The sequence below is a fragment of the Podarcis vaucheri genome, assembly GCF_965113315.1.
Source record: "Podarcis vaucheri genome assembly, chromosome: 3".
Taxonomy (NCBI): Eukaryota; Metazoa; Chordata; class Lepidosauria; order Squamata; family Lacertidae; genus Podarcis; species Podarcis vaucheri.
In genome coordinates, this window is record NC_138761.1 from 57,589,781 (window position 1) to 57,608,545 (window position 18,765).

Below are 18,765 nucleotides of genomic sequence, written 5' to 3' on the forward strand. Positions count from 1 at the left end.
TGGTGTCAGATATTTGGATGTTGCTGTGACTTACCTTAAATCTGGCTGTGTAGAGAGGCAACTCATATCACCGCCCCATCAATAACAGCTGTAAAGTTATGCAAAATTAGCAGTTACATCAACGATTTATAGAATCTTCTTCTTGTTGACATCCGACTCAAAAGACAATGGAGTGCATTAGTAGCACTGACGTGACCTCCCTGGGGCTCAAGCCTGGGCAGTGTGTATAGAGGTCTTGGGTGTCATTGAAATTCTACTCAAAATGATGCAGAGTAGACTCCAATGCATAGTTAGCAGAGCAAAAACTTAAAACACATTGCAGGATTCCCCCAAAATAGACCAGAGGCAATTGTATTTCATCAAGCAGAGCTTTACTGCTACTGAAGGCAAATGAACATAATGGCCACAAATCCAATACGTTCAGGATTGGCACTGTCCATAAGAAATCCAGTTGCCGCAGACTTAACTTAAACTTACAATAGCTTATAAGAAGTCTAAACCTTAACACTATCTATGTACAGAACACCACACCAGAAGGAAAAGAGATAGAGAGACAATGTGTGAATCCTAGGCTCCTTCTGGCCCTGCTAATTTATAGTCAGCATGATCTTGACAGAAAGAGATAACAGAACCAGTTCAAACTAGCTGTACTCAGCTTTCTTTCACAGAGAGAAGCTTCCAGAAGCTTCCAGAACCCTCTTGAATTAATTAGAATGGGAAAGATCTCTACACATCAGATCTATACTTTCTGTACAGTGGTACCTGAGGTTACATACGCTTCAGAAATATTACCTCGGGTTAAGAACTTTGCTTCAGGATGAGAACAGAAATCATGCTCCGGCAGCGCGGCGGCAGCGGAAGGCCCCTTTAGCTAAAGTGGTGCTTCAGGATAATAACAGTTTCAGGTTAAGAACAGACCTCCAGAACGAATTAAGTTCTTAACCCAAGGTACCACTGAACTAAGAAATGCAAACTGACACTGTGTTGCGCAGACGACAAGACCTCCCTCAGCCTCGCTGAAGTGGTTGAAAGGAAAGCAGAGCATTTGGCACCAGCCTGGCTGCAGAAGTTGCTGGAAGGAGTTGTACAAGGAGCCATCCAACCATCTTAAGGACACCACGCTGGATTTTTGAAGGGTTTACTCCCATGTCTTTTCTTCTCCTGAAGATATCCTGCAGGGCAGCGGAGGTTTAGGTCCAGTGTTTTCTTTCTTCTAGGTTGACGTGCCCCATCTGCCCCTCACTTCCCTCTACAGCACTTACAGAAACTCTCTTCTTGACCATTGGACCCATTCTTGGTCTCGTCTGCTTAATATGCCGGAGCCTATCTTTGCATGCAGGGGAAGCCCCTGACTGATGAAGATTTTGAGCCCCATTGGCCACCCTCACCTGGTTTAGCCTGCCAGTCAAAGTCATTTCCTGGGGTGTGGCTGCTCTCACATGTGACAGCTTCTAGGAACAACAGGTGAGAGCCAAGTGCAGGGTGGGGACCAAAGGTGGACAAACTACCCCAGAAGGAGCACAATGTGTCCTCTTTGAACATCGGTGTAGTCTGGGGGCAGATGCCCCCCCCAATCAATACAAATCTGAGGTTCTGCTCCCCCCCCATCACACCATACATTCTTTACATAATGTGTGTGGCTATATTCAATGCCCAATCTTCTTAGCATAGCATTGACTTACCTCTCTCAAGAACCTGTATATCCAGCTGCATCCTTTAAAATTTGATAACCAACTATTTTACCAATAGTAAGGGTTTTTTTTTGTTTGTTCACCATAGTTCCCCAGACTCTCATTTTTTTCTTCATATGTTGTAGCCCATTTAGTTATGCTATTTTTGTTTTTGTTATACTGTTTCATTGTTTTCTGCTTAATGTTTGATGTTCCTTTATAATTTGCATGATGAAAAAAGGTGTTTCCTATCTGCTTGTTTACATTTGGAATATAATTTCTGAACAGCATTGGTTTTTCTTTTCTTTTATAGGATCCCTCCTCATTTTCATTTCCTCCCCTGCAGCTACTTTTAGAAACATCTGCCTTATTTTTAGTTTCCAATAGCTGAAGGCAACAATGTGAGCATTTTGGTCTATTGTTTTAGAGTGTTTGTTGTTCTTTAGCTTATTAAAAGCAAAATGCATATTAAGAATAGCACATCTCAGTTCACAAATTCTAACAGACTTATAGGCACTTCTGTTTGGTGTGCCACAGTCCTTTTTTATTATTGAGGTGTTTGTGCATAGAAAGAAACCCCTCAAGAACAAATTATTTTAAAAATGTACTCAACATACGTTAACTCCACCCTTCAATGCAACTATTTCCAGACTTCTAGTTGGCATGCATGAAAATGTGATGGGTGTATTCAAAGTACATGGGTTGGAGCCAGTCTTAAGTCACAGAGAATACCCATTGAAACCAATAGAACTTCTTAGTCATGACTAACTTGAAGTCCCAGAGGGTCTCCTGTAATCATGTCTAAGTCTGCCTCTAACTCACTGTTTATCATTCCCTATATGTTAACTTCGAGCTTCTGAAATCCAGCCTTGCTCAAAGTGTTCAAACTGGCCAGAAATAAGTTCTATGCTAATATAGCCATATTCATGGTGGAAAATGCCTTAGTTATAGCTAGAGGGGGCACTTTCTTAAGAGAGACAACACCATCCTGAGAGGTGGCAAGCTCTAACAGATCAATGGAAGGGATAAATTCAATTATTACAACAGTTTCTAAAAAAATTAAAAGCCTCTTCTTCTTCTTCTTCTTCTTCTTCTTCTTCTTCTTCTTCTTCTTCTTCTTCTTCTTCTTGCCAAAGCCATTACAAAAGATAAACTACACAAAACAAAATAAAATATATTACACAGTTAAAAAAATATTAAAACGAGACATACTGTCAGATAAGAGTTTGCTCCCTTGAAGAATGTAGTTTATCATCCCCACACTTTTTTGTCCTTAAGATTGCTGCTCTAAAGGCAAAACAGGCCATTTTTTCCAAAGTGGGAGGGGGACCTGTCCCATAATAAAAAGTTAATTGAATACCCAATTGATCTCCCTACTGGGAGATTTAAATATTGAAACAAGGCTGCTCTTAAGTCCTCACATCATTTATTAAAGATCAGCAGGAGATCAATACTAAACATGTTGGGTGATATCCAGCAGTCCACCCACTGAAAGCAACAAACTTCCCTAATTTCAGTCAATAGATTAAATGGGTCTGCTCTGAGTATAGCATAGTTGGATATCACTGTGTCTTTGCAAGATCATTTCACCTTTAAGAAAAAAAGGAAACTTAGAGAAGCAGCCTCCATGTCAGAATACAAATCCCAATGACAAATAAGAACAAAAACAAATGTTTTATGAATAATAGGAACAACCCAAAACTATAGTACATCAATGGATGATCTTTATTCTCTCTCTCTCTCTCTCTCTCTCTCTCTCTCTCTCTCTCTCTCTCTCTCTCTCACACACACACACACACACACACACACACACACACACACTTACTTTTACTGGGAAGTTAAGTGGGACATGTATCTGGTAAATGTGCTCCGGACAGCAACTTCTAATTTGGGGAAACTGCTTTGAAGAACAAACTCCTAAAGGAATCATAGAATTTTAGAGTTGGAAGGGACTACGAGGATCATCTAGCCCATCAGATCACTCCATTGCTGTTTCTCGAGACAAGATAGGGCAAATTGCATGAATGCATGTTAGCAAAGCAGAGAAACTGTTGTTTCTTTTATAACAGCTTGAACTATTTTGGCTTTTTGGGAAGAACAAAAAAGAGGGACTCTGAACTGAATGGCTAGTGAAGCCTAATGCTTTTTCATTACTCATCCAGAACAGAATGAATATGTGTTAATTACTTAACAATACTTGGAAAATGTACAGTGTTTTAGAGGAGGTGTGGGTAGACTTTAGGCTTGTCTTTTATTTAAACCCCAAGAGGTATACCAACCAGAGCCAGATGCTCAAACATTGACTCAGAGGCATGGACATGTACTAATTAGAATTAAGGAATGGGGGTGGAATTGGCACAATGGAGATGGTTTCATCAGTGCAAACATTTCTGCTTGCCAGGTGGACCATTTGCCCCTCCCCTCACTCACTGGTTGAGGGATTCCCTTGATCAGTGCCATTTTTCCAGAAAAAGAGGTGCCAGAACTCACCATAAACACCTCCCTTGTTCTCTTATAATGGCAATGGCACCCACCTGAGAGATGCTGGAACTGAGTTCTAGTGAGTTCTGGCTGAAAAAAAGCCCTGCTCTTGATCCTTCTAAGCAGATTTGGGGGGGAGGTGTCAGGAACGTGGCCCCCCAGAGCGCAGGAGATGAGTTAGACTCAGAGATTGAACTAAATGAATGAGGGTCTGACTCTGCAGATGAGAACTAGCTGTCAGAATCAAGAAAGGGCAGTTCGACCCCCATTTCTGGAGAAGACTCTATTAGCTCCCAAGGAGAGGAAGAGTTGGGAGGCAGCCAGAGCGTTGCTAGGCAATCAGCAGATAAGCAGAGGTCCGAGTCTGGGTTGAGTGGGAGCAAGGAGGAGGGGGAAGATCAACCTCTCAGTCCCTGATCCAGGCTTCTGGATAAAATCAGAAGGCAACGGAAAGGCAAGAGGGGAAAGGTGGGAGTCTGGCGTCTTTCCTGCTGTGGGAGGAGTGAAACTACAGACTGACCAACAAACATAAATGCGAGCAGGCAAGAAGCCGGGTTCTGGGTGTGTCTTTTTGTAAATAAACGTACTTAAACTTACCGGGAGTCATTACTCCTTATCGGGGCCTGATTGCCTGCCAGAGATCATTATAGGAGAAGAAAATGGGGAAAGTCCCATTGCAGTTGTGGGATTTATGCTGGCTCCTGCTGGGGCAACAGTTTTGTTGAATCTGGCCTGGGGTGTCTCTGTGACTGAACCAGAAAATTGCTTTTAGGACTAGAAGTGAATGCACCAGCCTTCCACACCTAAATCCACTTCCATTTCCCTTCTACTCTGTCTTTGTTTTGGTTGCCTCATTCAGCCTACTCAAAGCCCGCAATGATAAAAAGGTAAATTCTATCTACGTTCTGCCCTTTACTTGCCTTAGGGAAGTTCAGACTGTGTGGCATACATTTTTTAGTATTCCTTTCAAGAATTCTGTAAGGTAGACAAGAATGTTAGCATATGAGACCTGGTTTCAAACCCCCACTTAGCCATGAAGTTCACTGGGTGACCCACACATAGCCTAACTTACCGCACAGGTTAGTTGTCTGGATTTTTAAAAGGGAACGAATGAAGTTCACTGTCTTGACTTCCTTGGAGGAAAAGAAAATTACATAACTGAAATAAAGAAAGATTATTTTGCACATAAGGGGCTGAGGCTGGGGGCATGTGTCATACATAGTGAAGGGGCTGAGGCTGAAGGCATGTGTCTTACCTAAAACTGCATAGTGAATTCATGGCTAAGGTGAGATTTCAGCTGTGGATTTCCTGACTTGGCAGATTTCAGCTGTGGATTTCCTGACATCCTTTCGGCCTGACCCTATTTACATTTATTTAAAAGACAGGCCCGACAAATTGAATAGTGCTGTTTGCATCCGATGAAGTGATCTAGGATTGCAGCTTTCACTAGTATTCTACATTGGCTGTCAGCAGGACATCCCATAGGAAGAACAGAATTTTCCATAATTTTAGGCAAGTGAATCCATTAACTGAAACTTCGATGCTGATCAGCTATAAAACACACACACACACACACACACACACACACACACACACACACGTAGGCAAGATAGATAGCTGCTCTAGAAAATTGCTACATTTTGCATCTCATGTCTTCAGCCTGATTAGTCACTACCATAAAGTGGGCCAGGAGTTTTTCCAAATCATCTCAAGGGTAGAATTTATTTTCAGAGTTCCCAAGATATGTTCGGAGAATATCTTGTGGAGGATCAGAAATTCTGAAAAAAATCAAATCGTTTCTATAATTACCTAAATATGGATCGGAGAGCTTAATTTTAATCCCCCGCTTCTGAACATTTTTGGACATGAGCTGTCTAACTGCGTGTCAACTCAAAACAGTTTGTGAGCATTTTAAAGCTGTAAAGCTAAGGAGAGTGTTTTTTTATGGCATGAACTGGTGAAAGAACCCTGGAGTGAAACAGCGGTTGTTGTGTTCCCACCTGCCATTCCCAGTTTTTAGCTTCTTGTTTTTCTCTTTAAGTTACTGTTCCGAGCTGTCTACTTGTCTCCATATTTTTATATACTGTAGTTATATGTATTTTTGTATGGCTCTGTTTGTATGGCTGGTTACTTTAGGAAACTTGTTTATGCACAGAATAGATATATAATGCTATGTGTATAATAGTGTGATTTAATGTCTACAATGATGCATGTAATATGTGAGAATTATTTGTATTTTTAGCAGAAGTGCACAGGGATCTTGCTTCTCACTGAGCCTCACAAATGAGACAGGAATTAGAAAAAACCAGTGCAGATTAGCTTGATGTAGAGCTTTTCAGAAAACCTCACTCCCAAATGGGCTCTCCATTCTTGTCACCAAAATAGTGGTTTTGAGGAGTGTAGGGGCCTTCAAACCCCCTGGCTACAGAGATACCTATAGCAGTGGAGTCATTGCTGGCTGTGCCACTGGGGCTGACAGATTGCAGACACTGTTGTAAGGGTGTTGTGATGCAGGGATGTATGCTGAGGTGTATCTTGATTGTTGTGAGTTCATTGGTTCCCTCTGCTTGTGGGCAGCCTGTTGGTATAATTGCCAACACAGTCCACCAATCTGGGGCCTTGGTGGTGCTTCCCAGTGTGCTGGAGAAATGTCTGCCATTTGCATGCAAGTTACTGTGCTGTGTGTTTCCCTCTCTTCTCCTCTGCATCAAGTAGTGATTTATCTCCACTACATAGTCAGTGTTGTAGGATTGTTTGGTGAGAGATATTTTTTTCTACAGTTAATGTTATTTAAAATGTAATTATTATGTATCATTTTCTTTTCCAGCTTCCCCATCAATTTCGGTTTTGTGTATGGCCGCTGATGGAAAAGCCCCTGTAAGTATACAATGTCACTGTTAATGGAGAACAAGTGATACTATCCATTTTGGGAAAACAATTACTTGCAGAATACGTCGAGGGGTATAAGGCCTTATGGCCCGTTGATTCACCTGGAACACATTCAAAAAAATATGTCTCGTCAGAAAGAGGGGAAAGGGCAGCACAGATTTGCATAAAAGTTGCACACCCAAAGTTTTATGTATATGTGCAGATTTATAACTAATTGAAATAGAAATATAATGCATCTCATCATCACATGAAAGACTGACCAAATGACTTGTTCTCATGAGCAGCCTGCTATTAATGGGCAATTTTAAGGCTCTTGCCCTCATAGTGTAAGGTTCTCTATCTCAAACTCTACTTGGACCTTCAAATAGAGGATTCTCCAAGGACAGTTCTTCAGATAGAAGACTGTCCTCTGTAAAGTAAGACACATGAACATCCTAACAATATGAAATCTGCCCCCACAACAAGGTGTTGTGTCAGGTACATAAAACATATATCCAGAAGAAGGAATGTTTCATATGTGATGCCTCGTGTTTCCTCTTGTAAAAGCCCTGCCTGCATCTCAGAAATCCAGCACCTCAGGAAGAATCCTGGGCTGGAATCTTTCTCCTCAAGATGCTACTTTTCTGTGTACAAGGAACCTGTGTAAAAATCAAAACATGTGATACTTCACTTCTATCTACTATATAGATCAGTTCTTTATTTGTAATCTTGTAACAAAAAGTAGCTTGCTGATTTCTCTGCAACAGTTTCTTGGGTCAATTTTTGTTGGTGAAGAACTTATTGAGACTTCTTCACATAGGTGAGGATTGGAGATCTGAAATTTACAGGCACAACACAATGTTGGTCATACTTTTAAGGGGACTGGATATTTATTCCGTTATGGTTCTGAATAAATGTCATGCTGCAACTTAAACAACATTTAAATCAAATGTTCCAGTAGGGACAATACATGTTTGGAGCTTAATTCCTGGTTTGTACTTTCTCAATTCTGTAATGGAATTGAATGAGTGTTTGTTTGTTTGTTTGTTTGTGTGTATGTCTCCCCTCTTTTCCCAAAGTTTATTTAATGAAACAAATGGAACATGCAGCACAATGTTGCAATGTGGAGTTACACTATTCACTATTCTCTTTTTTTGTCACATAACAAGCACTAATCATTCCTTTACTGAGTGTGCTCAGTCTTCACTAAGCTGTTCGTGGGAGGTTTCAACCCTGGGATTCCTTCCAAGCCTTGTGCATGGGTGAAGCCATTTGGACTGCATGCACAGCCAGAACATTGGAAATAGAAAAAAAAAATGTGCTATGCTAGCTTATCCCAGTGCTAACCACTAGTGCATTTGTACAGGGCGGCCACTAGTTTGTTTTGAAATTGGAAAAAAGAACCATTTCCTGCCATGATGTTGCAAAATTAAGCCCTGTGGATGAGTTAAACCTATGATGAAACTGTAGGATGTTTACTCACCACCAGCATGATAATGATGTAGCATTGTTATTTCAGCATAGATTTTGTGACATCACATTTCCCCTTGTCACACAAACCTGCAGTCCTAAACTCACTTATTCACTGAACTCAATAGTGATGAATAAGATTGTACGGCTAGGTCCACAACTTGGTCAAGCCCGAAGGATTCTGATTTAAGTTGATTATAGAGCTGGTTCTAACTACCCATATTTTTCCATCTTGATTAGAGACCTTGAGTCTGCTCCTATCGATATCTGAAATACAGGTGTGTGAGGAGGGGGTCTGCTTTAGGCAGGGTCTTTTCCGTAGTGGCACCAAAATTCTTGAATTCCCTTCTGGGAAAGTTCATTCAATCTCTTTCATTCTGGCTGTTTGGTACAAGTTCAGATAACTTATAGGGCTCTTCTATGAGTGTAAATTTTCTTGTTTTTTGTTATGTTTCCTCTTGTTGGATTTTTAACTTGGTTGTTAGTTCATTGGTTGATTCGCTTGGGAAGGGCAGTAGTTCAGTGACAGGGTAACTACATTACGTGCAGAAGGTTCCATTTCTATTGTTTTCTGTTAACCTAACATAAGTAAGAGGTTGAGTACCAAGACCCTGAGATGATGATAACCAGGTCAGCTGGTCCGACCTTTTAAAATAAGTAGCTATGCCAGACCTTACTGGAACCTCTGTATCCTACCCCTGAACAATCCTCAGGATGGGGCTGGGTGCAGTTTGGATAGGTCCTGAGCTAGTCACAAGACAACATGTGCCAAAGTTACTTATGTGAACTGGACATTAGGATGAACATGTTTATTGTGAGGTGAGGCATCACTACAGTGGAACCTGAAGAGCAGCAGAGAACTACTGGTTCTGAGGGGCAGAAGAAATTAACAGGCTTCAGTCCCTATTTTGCCTGACCAATACCTTCCTCATTTTTGCCTTGGATGTTTTATTTTGCCCCTTCTTTTCACAACAGCTGGATAGGGGACCCAAAGCTTTGCAGACATGGCCTTTTGAAATATGAAGGCAGGGATACAGGTGAACATGTGTCACACATCAGATGCCAGGTTTCCTGTGTGAAACAGCTGTCGCTGGTCAAGTTCTCCTTTCATAGCTGCTGTTTCCATGAGAGGCAATTCTTAACGTTCAGCTGTGAGTCATCAGGCACTAAGTCACTGGCTGGTATGTGTGTATATGTGACTCGAGCCTTAAATCTCCTTGAATTCAGCAGGATTAAATTGACTAAGTTGTGAACTGAACTAGCGTACCCTCCTTTGATCCTCTGCAAACTTGTTCTATTGTGGCGACCGCAGTGTGCGGTGAGGGTAGCGATTGTTGTACCGATGTTCAGTATGCCCTTTGAGTGCTGGAGAGCTTGTATAGCAGCTGATACAGGGCACTGAAGCTTCGGCTGAAGATTTTTGTTTCTGGTTTGAGCTACCCCTACACAGCATAGCTGTCTGCGGGTGTGAAACAGGAAGCTTTAGTTGCAGAGGCACAAAAGTGCTGTACTTGCTCTCATGGAGCTTCACAATTAATCAATTTTAATTACAGTATTTTATGCTTCAGCTACTTGCTTCTCCATTAGCTCTGTGTGTGTGTGTTTGTTTGAAAGATTCCATTCTGTGCTGGGACTGTCTGCTACCTCCTCCTCTTCTTCCTCCTCCTCCTCCTCCAGAGTCCCCCTCCCTTTCTGAAAAATATTGCAACACCATCTGAAATTTCCTCTTTTCTTTCCTTCCTGCATTTCTTGCAGGTTCCTTTGCGTCAGAAGACAAGGAAGAAAAATCAAGGTAACGAGGTCTTCCTTTTGTTCCTGCTTTTGTTTAGTGTTAAAATTTTGCTCACGCGAGGAGGACGGTTTTTGTTGTATTGTTTGTTTGGTGTTGAGCACGCTGTTATTCTGCTTAGTTTTTACATTGATTCAGTGGGGAAGATAATGACACACTCTTCATTTGGACTAAGCTGCTTCGGTATGTCAAAGCTCTGTGTGTGTGTGTGAGAGAGAAACTGTTCTGCTTAATTCATTGCTAGTCTGTACTGACTGTCATGAAAATATAATTTTCTAACATATCAGTTTGGAAGGGTATTTATTTTAACAGTTGTATATATTTATGATCACACATGCACACATGGAAAACATCCAGTAATAGATTTAAATCTGCATTCTGTTTCACTGGCACAATGTTCTCTATCATTATGGATTCCTAAAGCTTCATTTTGACTAATTTATCTTTGCTAACTGTCCATACAGAAATAATTCTGGGTTGTATTTCAAAAGAAAATGCTGGCATCCCCTGCATGCCAGTTTAAAGGTGGCACTTTGTTTTTTCGCACAGGAATTTGTACAATGAGCCGTCGAAGGATATCATGCAAGGACTTGGGGCTAGCTGATTGCCAGGGATGGCTATACAAGAAGAAAGAGAAAGGGGGTTTTATTGGCAACAAATGGAAAAAGTTCTGGTGTGTCCTGAAGTGTTCGTCATTATACTGGTACAGCAATCAAGTGGTAAGCATGCTAACCTCTTAGTTTCTCCAGGTATATTAAGGGAAGATTCAGTGTTCCTAAGCCATTTTATCATGTGTAATTGAAGAATCTATCAGTTTAGTGTGTTTAGACAATCACAGGAAGGGAATAAGTTATTTTAATTTTCACTTCATTGTTTGGAACAAAGCCCTTCTGTTTTGAAACATGTTAGCTGGACAGAGTGTTTTTGGATAAACAGGTTGCTTGAGAGAAGTTTGGGGCCCATAGGAAGATACCGTAAGTGGACACTTTCCTTTGCTTTTTACCTAGATGCCAGTTAACTTCCCCATACTCCAAGCTTCCTCCATGTTTCCGATTCAACAGGAGGGACGTTTGAGCAAGAAGGATTCTAGTGCAGCTTTGTAGGAGCCATTGTGTAACTGCCCTTGCAATTTCTAGCTAATGTTGCTAGCTATTCTGGACTTCTGGAACAGGTGGAGAATTTAGGCAGTTGTCAAGATTGCTCCAAGATGGCCTCTGTCAAAGGTTAGAGCCCAAGCTTCTCTCTGGTGTTCTGGGGGATGCAGTGTGGGGAGTGGGAGAGAGAGTTGTGGGTGACAAAGCAACAAGGACAACCCAGTTGGAGCACACATGGGTAATGCAGAATGGGTTCAAATGAACAACAAGGTTCCACATGTTGATTGGCAGTGTGGAAGAACTCCACTTACCTGTGAGTAGGCTCTGTTGATTTCTTGTGGATTTGCTTTGGAGTGGACATGCTTACAATTTCAGCCTTGATGCTCTGTTCCTACTGCATCTGAGCTGTACCGCTTGGCAGAACATTACTGATTGGCATATGGCACCATCCTATGCATGCTCACTCACTAAGTCCTACTTAGTTTACTTCTAGCTTCACGGGTGTAGTATTGCAGCCCAAAGGGCCCTAGGTCAGCAGGACGGACCACCAGGTCACAACCATTGTGACCTGTTTGCAAAGCACTTTGTAGATAAAATCGCTCTGACTTGAACACTTAATTGGTTATTAAATCCATATCAGGAGTGTCCTTGGCTTCCGTTCTTCAAGGTTTCTTGGATAAGCTTCAGTTGTTGTTAGTATGTGGAGTCGTAGGAGCTCTCTACCTACTACATATGTGTGTTTGATCCTTACTATTTGTACTTAATAACATGTAGCTAAGGGAGACGGGTCAGATTATTCCATGATGTGCTATTTTATTGAAAGAGGGCATTATTCCTGTCCCTCAAAAGAAGCTATAAGAAGTTTTTATTAGACTGGCCTCCATTTTGGGTGGGAAGTGTGGCTGAACTTGTAGTATAGTGGAAGAGCTCCAGTTGCTCTTGGATGAAACTGGGTATGGAGATCAGTTTCAGTCTGTGGATTTTAATCTCCTTTAGGGACTGTAATAGGTTTAGTGGACTTGGATGGGACAGAGGGGGAATGTGGTCATTTTGATTCCTCTGGACCTACCAGCAGCTTCTTATAAAAAAAAAAAAGTATCTTTTTGGACTTCCAATTAGGAGTTGGGAATGGCTCTACTCCTGTCTCATAATAAGGTACCAAAAGATGGTCCTAGGGCAATGCTGCCCTACCAAAAGGAACTGCCTGTTTTTTGGTAGGATACAACAAAATGTGATTTAACCTCCTGGTGGCTGATGGTCTTTCATTTTACTGTGGTCTTAGTTGTTTTTAATTGCTGTTTTCAGTTGTTTAAGTTTTTGTTATAAACTGTCCTGGAAGTCCTACTGATAGGCAGGACAGAAGTGGTTTAAATAAATTAACTAATCAAATCAAATCAAATCAAATCAAATCAAATCACAAACTCAAGTTCAATCTAGATAAGACTGAAGAAATCAATGGAAGGTCCAGTTGGCATTGGAGAATGTGAGTTGCTTGTAATGGTTGGGGGTCACGTCACACCCTCCCTTAAGGACACAGTGCACAGTTTGAATGAGCTCATGACCCCAACATTGCTCTTGGCAGCTTCTGCATCTAAGAGTATCCAACAGGGTCAGCACTATGACAAGGAAGATCACTGGCAAGATAGAGCCCCTCCAGTTCCAAATTAGAAAGGAAAGTTTGGACTGATGTTTTTGGCAGTGGGCAGCTGAGGTACTCGTACAATGGCTGCCCACCCTCCAAACGACCCTGTTGTTCCCTCCAGTTCTGGAGGAAACAGTTGGGACTTACTGTATTGACAATAGATGTGCAAGGCACCATGAGTGCCTCAGATGCGCACTCCTAGAGCTCCAGTCTCCTCTCCCATCTTCAAATGTTTGGAGCTGGAGAGCAGATTGCCCTTGACCTCCCACAGAGGTTCAGCAAGAAGTACAGTAGGTTGGGGTCTAAGGGTTCAAACCTTTCTAGGAGTAAGTCCCTTTGTACACAGTGGAACTTTCTTCCAAGGGAACTGCTTAGGTTTTGCACTGAAGAGGATCCTGGCAGCCACATCTCTGGGCTCCAGATTTGCTCAGATCAACAAATGGAGCCATGCTATTTACTTATTTATAAAAATGTATAATATCATAACATGTGATATAAGTTTAACATATTAAAAATCTCTAAGTGATTTATGTAAAAACCATACAAACAATAGCATTTCCTTTAAAAAGGCTAAAAACAGAACAAAACTGTGCAGTGTACAAAATACAGAATTGACTGTTAATTTTTCAATCTCTATTTTGTCCAGGAAAGCATATAAGTTTTTAAGAGGCTGCTGTCTCTGCCTCCTGGATTTCCCAAGGGAAGGCATTCCAATGAGTGGGTACCATTACCGAGGGCCTGCTGCTGCATTAACACCGGGGGATGAACACCTCCCCACATATCACCTGTCCACAAGATATGCTGCTTATAAAATGACAAGTAAAAAGTGTGTATTTGAGTAAAAGAAAACCCTGTAAACCGAGACATGTGACACTTAAGGAATAAGCCACGCACAGAGAATCCCCTTGTCTCCCACCTTATAATTACACTGTGGAAAAGAGTGAATTTCTTCCTTCAGCTGGCTGACCTCAAGCCCTCTAAAGCTGGTACAAAGCAAAGACTTGGAACATAAAAAACATTCTGAGCCCATGAATATCCCTTGTGTACAAGAGGCATACATTTACAAAGTGTGACTAGGCAAATGTTTTGCTGCACACTGCCTGAGGTCCCCAGAATTTGACTCAGCCCAGAGCATCCTTGCATCAAGGAAGAGATTTCCCACACCCCACTTTGAAGCTCTGATTTGGGTTTCCCTTCCAGAATAGATGTTGGGACTATCATTTTGCTGACAAAGAAAGTTTCTTTTGTGTGGAGCCCTGCAGGCTGGAGTTTGGTCCTGCAGGGAGCTGAAAGGGGTTGGGAGCCATTGTTGTTCATGGTGTGTGTGTGTGCTTATTTCTTTTGAGCCACCATCACTTTCTGATCAAACAAGTTTTTCAGGGCGGTTAATGGCTGGCAAACCTCCCAAACCTTTTTCACTAGTGGACTAAGGAAATGAGAGGGTATAACATGGACATTAATAGTCCTTTCATATTAGCCAAATGTAACGACCTCTGTGTTCATAAATAGCATGGATACAGAACATGTGGCTTTCCAGATTTTTTTTAACTGCAACTCCCATCATCCCTGCCTATTGCCCATGCTGGCTGGGACTGATGGAACTGGAGTCTAACAACATCTGGAAGGCACCTGGTTCCACACTGCTGAGTTATGGTGTACAGCCAAGTATCAGAAGCTGGGAGTGGGCAGTGGAAGGTTATCACTTTTAAAGCCTTGCTTTTCAGTAAACTCTCACTCCAGCAGGCCACTTGCCTTTAGCCCTCTTTAAATGACTGTTTTCATCCTTGGTTTAAAAGTTCAAAAGCTTCCTCGGCAGACAGAGGTTCCTTAGCATCACTCAACATCTGCTGTTTTCTGTCTTTTTAGGGAAGTCGAGGTTACCGTTTTGTGAGGGTCCTGGGGAAAATCCCTTTCCCCTTCACCTACAGATGGTGCAGCTCAGATTCTAAGCAGACATTTTAGTTTTTGGAGGCAAGGCATTCACGCATCTGTGCGTGGGTAGAAACTCTGCTCAAATAAATGGTGGTCATCTTGCTTGCCTGAAACACTCGTACTTCTTTGCGATGGGTTATATATTTATGAAGTGCAAATTCTGTTTCAGCCAAAAAAACTTGAGCTGCCCTGATGCAAGGAACCGTAACATAGCAACAACAGGCTGGTGCAGTGTGTCTCGTAGTCCACCAGTGAGCTTTGAGAGAATATAAGGATGTTAGCATTTGAAATGAATTCCGCCTATATTTGGACCCCTCAAACAATTACCCAAACACATGGGGGCTACTTCTCCATTGGCATGTTGATCAAAAACGATGGGTGTGGGACAGGCAGGGAGAAAACAAGGGGGGACTGGTTTATTTATTTTTTAAACCCAAATCTGTTTAAATAAAACATGAAGGAGGGGTGCTAATGCAAGGCTGGGGAACTACAGACCTGGGGGCCAGATGCAGCACTACAGAGTTGTCTCCTTAGCTTTTGGGACTCTCTTCAGAATATGCCCCTTCAGAAGCCTCACTGTCCCTTATCTGTGCACAGTGCCTTTGCCTGATTGGCATGTGTCCTTGAACGGAGATCCTGCTTCTTGCTTACCTGGTTTGTTTGCTTAAAACCACTAACCTGTTGCCCCACCTTCCCTTTGCTTTCAGCTAGTACCTGCTCCTGGAAGGTGCACATGATGAAATGTGCCCATTAGGCTGTAAAAGGCTCCCCACTCCTGAAATAACCGATTTGCCTTGGTAGGAGGCGCTTCTGCCTGCACAAGTCAGAGCACCACATTTTCCCACCCACTGCAGTCCTCCATGCCACATCTCATCATGTTCTGGAAGACCCACCAGACCTCAGGAGCATCTTTTCATGGGGAAGGGGGAAAATCAGTGAAATGTTGGATGCCTGGAGTTGCATGATCAAAAGCACTTTCCACTAATGCAATATCACATTGGATGCAGCCTGGAGAGACCTAATTAAATGAAGTTTCCCACTTTGAAATTTATACTTCTGAGCACACCTGGCTGGAATGTTCTCTTGAAATCTCATAATGCCTTTTGCTTGTTTGGATGGAGGAAAGAGTATGAAGAAACCACCCTACCCGAGATGAGTCCATTGAGGTTTTTTGCAGCTGTTCAGAATCCAGAGTGTGGTTGCTAATGAGATAAAGTTTACTGCAGTCCAATGCAAATGGATGACTTAGTTGGTAAACATCTGAGCATGGGACTGCAGCAAAAGCCCTGAATTTTTGTTCCACCATGCACTACTGCCACCTGTTTCTCCACATATATGCTCAAGAAAGGTAGAATTTGCTCTTCTTATCTACTGTGCTTTACAATTTAGATCTCAAGTTATTAGAAATTATTTCTGTAATCTGAAAAGCTTTCTGAAATCCAGTTAATTTCCAATGTCTAATTTCAATAAATTATGTAGCATGCTTTAATATTGCTGGCTTATTTTGTCACAGGCAGAGAAAGCTGAAGGGTTCCTCAGCCTTCCAGAATTCACAGTGAATCAAGCGACAGAATGCAAGAAAAAGTAGTAAGTCTTTCATTCGACTTGGAGCCTTGAGAAAGGGAAATTTTACAAGCTGAAATGTGAATACAAGAAGATCCCTGCTGGATCATACCTAGGGCTCAGCTAGTTCTGCTTATCATAGATATTTATGTAAATAGAACTGTCCATTAGGACATAAACTCAACAGGCCTCCAATCATTGTTGTCCTTACAGCATTGCCAATATTTCAAACCAATAGACTCCATTGAGATGAATGCAAGTAGAAATTATGGGAGCTTAATATGTTACTGGAAATCCTTGGGCTGGAATTCAATATCATGTTCTTCCAGTTGTTCCATCTGCAAGCATTGCCATTTGCTAGATGGAATGATCCCTTCCTCCTCCCCTTGTGCATGGCTCGGGACGGGAGGTTGTCTCCTTATCCCCCAAAAACAATTTTAGGGAGCACATGGGAGGAAGGAGGAGGAAATACCTGTTGAGGAAGGGTTTCCGCTGCTTAGGTTAATCCTGTCTGTGAAAATGTAATTAGGATCTTGCTTGGTTTTCCTTCCAAGGGAGGGTAGCACTTAGTACCGAGATAGCGCAGCCTTAAAAATGACTTCCCTACTGTCTCATTGGTCTGAAATCTTATGTGAAGGGCAGCCGGCTTTCCTTAGTTAAATATAAACTCATTGTTTTGAAGTAGTTATGTAGATACTCTTGTACTTTAAGGCTTATTGCAACCTCTACTGCAGAGCTGAGACCATTCATTCTACATATGTGAAAGATTGTCTCCATCCCCACCGACCCTCTAATAATGCATTAAGGTCAGCAGAGAGGACTGTCTCGGGAGTTGCATCATCCTCAAAAGTGCAAGGAGTGTTGGCTCAGGACAAGGCTTTCCCAATGGCAGCCCCTAGACTGAATAAGTAAAATAAATTGTCCAGTAGCGCCTTAGAGACCAACTAAGTATGTTCTGGGTATAAGTTTTCATGTGCATGCACGAAAATCTGAAGCAGTGTGCATGCACATGAAAGCTTATACCCAGAACATACTTAGTTGGTCTCTAAGGCACTACAGGACAATTTATTATTATTTATTTTGACTGCGTCAGACCAACACGTCTACCTACCTGAATCTAGCCCCTAAACTATGGAGCTCTCTCCTCATAGAGCCTCGTCTAGCATCTGCATTGTAAAGCTTTTGCCATATGCTGACGATGCCCCTCTTTACACTGGCCTTTGACCATTAAAGTATATATGAACCTGTATTGGTCTGTTCTCATCCAAATGGTTTCACCAGTTTTTATAATTTTACCCTTTTTTTACCTGTTTAAAATTAAAATAATAACTATGTATTCCATTGTTGTACTCCACCCTGGAACCTTAGGGTGAAGGGTGGATAAGAAATCCAATCAATCAATCAATCAATCAATCAATCAATCAAATAAATCTAATCACAGCTCACCTCTTTTAATTATGCCCTGTCTTGTTTGAAAAAGAAACACATATATGCAAAGTTCCAAACACCCCCCATGACACAGTCCTTTTTAAAGCACTTGAGAAAGAACATGCATATCTGTGGTAAATATATAAGCATTCATCTCCTTGTGAGGCCTGTCAAAGAGAGATGAATGTACCCATTCTATTGTTTCTATGTGAACACTCGCTCTGTAGTTTGAGGTTCGCACAGTTCTAAGTGTGCTTGATCAGTGGAACCTACTCCTACTTCAGGCTAAGTGGGTTTTAAAAAATATTTTGGGATCATAAAGTCTTTGGTAAACTGACCCACGTACTCACTTTTTAAATCTAGTGTTTCCCATATATATGAATATATGTTTTTGTTTTTGTTTTGGAAGCGCTATGAAGATCATCCATCCACAGATCAAGACATTTTATTTTGCAGCAGAAAATGCGGAGGAAATGAACATGTAAGTAAAATCAAAAGTTTTGCTTCCTTTTTTCTTATGACAAAAAAGAACCATCTCTTTGTTGTTTCCTTAGTTGTTATGGGAGATGGTAGCCTCTGTCTCTTGAGTGTTCATAAAAGATTGCCCAACCATAAAGTATGCAGCTGATGGAAGGATTTCTGTGACTGTTCACCTTACAGTGTGCCATCAGCTGAAAGCAAGGTGGGCCAGCATGCAGCATGCACATGAGTGGCAGAGAGCAGGTTGAATGTGATGTACCATAATGGCTGATGCTTGATGGCTTGTGTTGTGATACTCAGCAGGAAACAGGAGGAGATATCTTCAATCATTCTCACTCAATAATTGTA

The 18,765-nt window shown here is 41.7% G+C and overlaps 1 protein-coding gene across 9 annotated transcripts in view; it reads left to right on the forward strand.

Moving 5' to 3' along the window:
- The window catches only part of IPCEF1 (interaction protein for cytohesin exchange factors 1), a 61,951-nt gene that overhangs the window by 23,557 nt on the left and 19,629 nt on the right, over window positions 1-18,765 (forward strand). For 5 of the 9 annotated variants that reach the window (XM_082215285.1, XM_082215282.1, XM_082215283.1 and 2 more), the window contains exons 2-6: window positions 6,979-7,028; window positions 10,245-10,281; window positions 10,828-10,997; window positions 16,460-16,533; window positions 18,347-18,418. In XM_082215285.1, the coding sequence (XP_082071411.1) occupies window positions 7,005-7,028; window positions 10,245-10,281; window positions 10,828-10,997; window positions 16,460-16,533; window positions 18,347-18,418 (377 nt within the window). In that variant the 5' untranslated portion in view covers window positions 6,979-7,004. Of the gene's footprint in view, window positions 1-1,448; window positions 1,465-6,978; window positions 7,029-9,693; window positions 9,808-9,890; window positions 10,042-10,244; window positions 10,282-10,310; window positions 10,462-10,827; window positions 10,998-16,459; window positions 16,534-18,346; window positions 18,419-18,765 lie in introns of those variants that run through there. The other 4 variants (XM_082215286.1, XM_082215288.1, XM_082215289.1 and 1 more) reach the window with 4 other exon arrangements.